Here is a 6,089-nt window from a genome sequence, read left to right as displayed (position 1 = left end):
CTGTCACAGGTATAGACAGCAGGGAAAAGGAGATAGAGGTTAAAAACACTTACTACTCTTCTTCTCTGAAGAAAACCTCACAGTGGTGTCCCAGCATTCTGCTTCCTAATGGACAATTTCTTTGATGGAGCAATGACCTGTAATGATTCTACTAGCAGATATTTATGCCCTACACTGCAGTGGTCGCACTGGGGTCATAAAGAGTTGGCATATGTGGTCCCTATTCTCAAACACTATACAGTTTAGCTGTGGTGGGGGCAGTTCTATTATGCTGTTTTGTGTAGTAGGAAGAACAATGGACATAGGATCAGAAGACATGGATTCTAGTCTTGATTTCTGTATGCCTGTGGGCAATTCCCTAAACAATGCTGATGCACAGTTTCTGCATCTGGAGAGAAACAGGAATCGTTGTCCTCCCTGATCCACTGGATGATAATGAAATTAAATAATGTATGTGAACATAGTTTGTAATCACAATGCACTATAAGGTGCTTTCAATGCAAAAGAGCCAGTAAACAGTTCTATGCTACCTACAAGGGCAAGGACATGTAGGCCAGAGCAGGGGCGGGAGAGATTTTTTCAGAGGTCATGGGCTTTGTGTGGCTTGGAAAATGAGTGGTATCTGGGGAAGAGGAGTGGAGGACAGAAGAGAGCGTCAGCACCATCAGAGTTAAAAGACTGGAATGAGAATACAGCGTGTAAACCATAGTAACAAGAACTCTACCCAAACCCTAGAAGCTCAGGTATGAATAGGTGGCCACAGAGCCTAGAGTTCTGAATGACACACTGAACATGAATGGATTCAATAATTTTCTGAATTCTGCTGTAAGTATGATACTTATTTTAAAATGTTTCTATGAATAATTCTATGATGTTGTAATCATTTGGTTTGTTTATAGATGTTGGATAGATGTTGTAATCATATAGTTGTGATCATATAGTTTCTCATATAAAGATGAGGAAACTGGTCTTAGCGATGTTAATTCCTTACCCAAGATAAGTTAGCACCTGGTAGAACTAGGATATAAGTTTATAGCATTTGACTCTAAAAGCCACGTACTTTCTTTTTAGTGAGAAGAGAATATTTCTCCATTCTTTATTTCCCAAAGAAATAAGCAGGGATGGGAATATAAATAAGCAGAGACCTGAGGCAGATTAACCAAGAGAATTTACCCAGCTTACTGTTTGACGGAAACCATCCACCTAGGTTCCTTATATAATTTTTTCTTTCTTAGACACTATATATGATTTAATGAAGAAAGAGAATCATACTTTGGTGAGTGAGTTTACGTTCCAGGGTTTCTCCAGCTTCCATGAGCACCAGCTCACCCTCTTTGTTGTATTTCTTGTACTGTACATATTAACCCTGGCAGGCAATATCATCATTGTGACCATCATTAGCCTTGATCATCACCTCCACACCCCCATGTACTTCTTCCTCAACATGCTTTCAGCTTCAGAGACCATGTACACACTTGTCATTATTCCCAAGATGCTCTGTAACCTCATAGGCCTGAGTCAGCCCATTTCCTTGGCAGGTTGTGCCACTCAGATGTTCTTCTTCACCACTCTGGCCATCAACAATTGCTTCCTACTCACAGCGATGGGTTATGACCGCTATGTGGCTATTTGCAACCCCTTGAGGTACTCTGTCATCATGAACAAGAAGGTGTGTACTCAGTTGGTATGGGGGGCCTGCAGCATTGGCCTAATTGTAGCCATGACACAGGTGTCTGCTGTGTTCAGGCTGCCCTTCTGTACCACGAAGGTGGCCCACTTCTTCTGTGACATCCAACCTGTGATGAAGCTGTCTTGCATTGACACAACTGTCAATGAGATCCTAACTTTGATCATCAGTGTGCTAGTGATCCTGGTTCCCATGGGATTGGTTTTCATTTCCTACATCCTCATCATCTCCACCATCCTCAAGATCACCTCTGCTGAGGGCCGGAAGAAGGCCTTTGCCACCTGTGCTTCTCATCTCACTGTGGTCGTTGTCCACTATGGCTGTGCTTCCATTGCCTACCTCAAGCCCAAGTCAGAGAACACTAGGGATCAGGATCAGCTGATTTCAGTGACCTACACCGTCATCACCCCCTTACTGAACCCTGTGGTATACACCCTGAGGAACAAAGAGGTCAAGGATGCTCTGCTCCGGGTCATTAGCAAGAAGCTTTCCTGACAAGATGGGCCTATTTCAATGAGAGTCTTAGAAGATTCTCTAGAGAGGGAAAAGCAGAGCAGCGCCCACAGTCACGAGCAGTGATTAAGTGAGAGGAGGAGAGAACAAAAGGATTACAAATTCAGCTGCTGGAGAAATGGACAAGGTTTTCCAAAGCACAAGCAATCCTGCATCTCACAAGAGAACATGGATGGTATGGGACATCAAATATAGGAGAAAGAATTCAATTACGCTGGGAAGTAGATGGGCTCCCTGGGCAGCCTGGAACAGAATGAGATCAAGGAAGTAGAAAGAATTAATAAGTGGACGCCGCCCCAGGGCAGGGCTAAAGTTTTAAACATATTCTATAACACTCTTTTTTGGGCATGGGGTTTCTCCTTACCCAGTTAGAGCTACACATGTTTATCACCTAAGTGAAGTCATACCTTTATGGACAATTCAAATGCCTTGCATCTTAGACACCATAAATAAATGGACATGAGAGATAAATAACCATCTGTAAAATTCATCAGCCCTTGAATTCTATATCTTTTTCACATAAGTTCCAGCTTGGCCATATGGGAAAATGGAGGCCTAAGTTTTCAGAATCATGTAAGAGAAACATTTTTGGAAGGTTAATTAAAATCCCTTGGTGATCTAGTCAAAGAAGGCAGTAGCATCAAGTAATCATATTGGCATTTATATTATGAGAATATACAACAGTTGTTGGTGATATTATTTGTGACTGACTCACCTTGTAAAAAAAATTGGTATTGCCTTTGGAGATGTTTGTGGAATGGACAGAAGTTACCAGTGGATGGGAGTAAAAGAGAATCTACACCAAGGATTATCCGGATAAGAGGATTGGGAGGATTAGGGTGGGTATGGAAAATGTAGCCATGTGGTAACTCAGTGACTCAACAAAAGAAAAAGACTCAGACCATCAATCCCATCATTTAAGACCATCCAGGACCTGAATTAATATGTCATCTTTCCCTAGTCACCTCCATTTCCAGGAACCCTCCCTTTAGCCTATCATCCAGCTCCACACAGCCTACAATCCAGTAATACCTAGTGACTTGTGGTTTCCCACTTCCCATTTCGTATACTCATACCTTCCTATAGCTTATTGCCACTTAATGGAAATCGCTTACTGCCACCCTCACTGCCCATTCAGCCAGGGTGCTCTTCTATTCATTTTGGAACACAAACTGAAGCATCTCTCTTTTTATGTACCCTCTAATGAAGAAGAAATTATTCCCTCACACTCCAACCTCCAAACTCATACATTACTGTAGTGAACATTTTCCATGATGTCTTTATGAACGAAAGTGTGAAATGGGCAGTGAGTGATGTTGTGACTACATCAAGTCTTAGCTAGGTGGGCAGTTCCACCTACCGTTTAATGTCTCACTTGTACCAAGTGATGCGTTTTTCACAGGCTGTGTTCTCTTTTATGTTAATTTCCAAAGTTAGGGCTCAGTCCAAATAATTTAATTTCATAAATAGCCCGTTATGATTCAGTCTTACATAAATTCAAGGTTTTCTTTGGAGATTTTTGGTGAAATCCAAGAGAACACAAAGTAAAGTTACCTCATGTTTGTCAATGGTCACTTTTACTTTTTCTCTGTAAATAAAAAGTGTTTTTTAAAAATTTGCTTTAGACTGTAGCCTTGAAAGTGTTGTCCTTTCTGGTCAACCTTCTCAATAATAATCTATATTTACAAACTTAACTATTTAAAATGTTATGTAGCAGTTTTTGGAGGTCAGCAGAGCAAAGTGGATATAACACAAGCATTGTAAGAAAAAGACTCTATTTTGAGTCCTGGTTCTACTTCTTATTGACCATACATACTTGAATGGTTATTCACTTCTCTAAGCTTGCAATATCCCCAACTATAAAACTTATATTAAAAGTTTATTATGGCAAACACATGAGACAATAAGTGTAAAAATCCTTTGCAAATGACAAAATAGGGACAAATATTCTTTTTGTTACTACAGTAAGGAAAGTGTTATAATCTCTGTAAACTTCTAATTGTGTCTACCAAACCCAGAGAGCTCAATCTCATCCATCTGAGGGGACTGCTGCCTCAGAGATTTCTGATTCGGCTTTTTTCTCTGCCTGCCATCACTCTTATTTCTACACCTGGTTCAAGATAGAGTCTCTTTCCTCAGACAGCCTGGAGAATGAGGAGGGGAAGTTCGCTTCTGGGTGATCCTCCAGACACAGCTCAGTCGTTTAGCTGACACTGCTTCAGTGAGCTCACAGCAACAGAAAGTGATTGTTGCGCTTATTTCCCCTAGACATGTGGGCTCCATTCTTCATGTTTCTGCTGGTTTCTTTTGTTAGGGAGAATACAAAATCACAAGAAGACTTGAATTTAAGACACATCTTTGGTCCTTCCCAGCTGTGTATCCCTCAGAAAGTACTGACTCTTTCCTTATCTGCAAAATGGGGTTACCAATGCCTGCTCTGTCTTTCCCATTAAGCTGTTGAAAGAATCAACTTACTCTAGAATAAATAGGGTAGAAACTGCTGTGGTAACCACAGGAATTGTTAAGAAACATAACGTATCATCATCATCACTACTGTTATTATTAACTAGCATGATCCCTATGTTCTTACCTATCCAATTTTTCTTGGCCATTTTATATTATTTCACTAATTAATTTTTGACTCCTACCTTCCTCCTACATACTTTTAAGTTCTAATTACTGTTGGATCCTTCATTAAGTCTGGAAGTCATATATTTGTAGTTTCTTACAGAAAAACATTTCCGAACTTTACATTACTATCTTTTGTTAGCAAGTTCAGCAGTTAACGCCAGTCCTCCTGCTCCACATCAAGCACTCTCCCTCCTTCTAGTTCAGTGGATTTCAAATTCTTTACCACGACCCACAACCCTCAATAAGAATGTATGTTGTAACATAACCCGATAGGCATGTGTACATCTGTGTGTACATACATATAGAAACTGAAACAAAACATTCACAAAACAGTACTTTGCCTTATGACAGGCAATGCATTCTCATGTTTTTCATTCTAGTCTATTCTGTTGTATATTTAATTTTATTTAAGTAAAGTTAATGAATAGAGGTGTACCTAATACATATTTTGACTACATACTCAAGAGTTGAGAGTTAAAATATTCAACTGAAGTCAATGTTGAAACCAAATACCTTCATACTGTATTTCTGGTAGACTGAAATAAAATTAAAATCTTATAAAAAACTTAATAACATTGAAATTTCATTATTAAACATTCGGTAATCATATTTAAAGGGTTGACACCTCAGAGGAGGGAAATTTAGTCTTCATTGTAGCTGCTAGATTGTTCCAGTAGTCACTAAAACACACATTTGAAATCTAGGTAAATGGCTTACTTTTCAAATGAGAAACTGAGATTGGTAGAGAAGCAAAATATCTTGGGAGAAATACCTCATTTTTCTCTAACACATTCTTCTTTTCTTCATATTCTTTATTAGATATGAAGTGAAAATAATTTATCCTGGATACTGTCATACCTGATTTTGATGGCAAAATTTAAATCCTGCTGTAAATTCATCTGTAAAATTGATAAGATTCACGACTTAAATGGAATTAGGAAGCTAAAAATACAGTGCTTAAAAGTTGTTTTATTTAATGTAAATAGAGAACACCAGACAACTTTATAAAGATTGAATTCTGATATCTAATTTTTATTATTCTGCTTTGTATATTTAAATTTTATAAATATTTATTGGCTTTACAAAGTTATACTCTTTCTAAAGCTATCTAATAATTAACACACTATCTCTTAATATTTATATGAAATATTGACTTATTTTCCTATTTATTTAATTATTTAAAACTCTTAAATTTGTCCAGAAAATTAACTCTCACAATGATCATCAATTATTCCTTGTTTTTTTTTAAGATTGGCCC

General features: G+C 38.3%; 1 protein-coding gene across 1 annotated transcript; it reads left to right on the top strand.

Moving 5' to 3' along the window:
- Window positions 1–1,252: 1,252 nt before the first annotated feature.
- LOC124251459 (olfactory receptor 10J1-like) lies at window positions 1,253–2,182 on the top strand. Its single transcript, XM_046684274.1, has one exon. The coding sequence runs from the start codon at window positions 1,253–1,255 to the stop codon at window positions 2,180–2,182; it is 930 nt and encodes a 309-aa protein (XP_046540230.1).
- The last annotated feature ends 3,907 nt before the right edge of the window (window positions 2,183–6,089 follow it).

The sequence above is a fragment of the Equus quagga genome, chromosome 13, assembly GCF_021613505.1.
Source record: "Equus quagga isolate Etosha38 chromosome 13, UCLA_HA_Equagga_1.0, whole genome shotgun sequence".
Taxonomy (NCBI): domain Eukaryota; kingdom Metazoa; phylum Chordata; class Mammalia; order Perissodactyla; family Equidae; genus Equus; species Equus quagga.
Note: the sequence above shows the minus strand (reverse complement) of the source record. Positions and strands in the feature narration are given on the sequence as shown.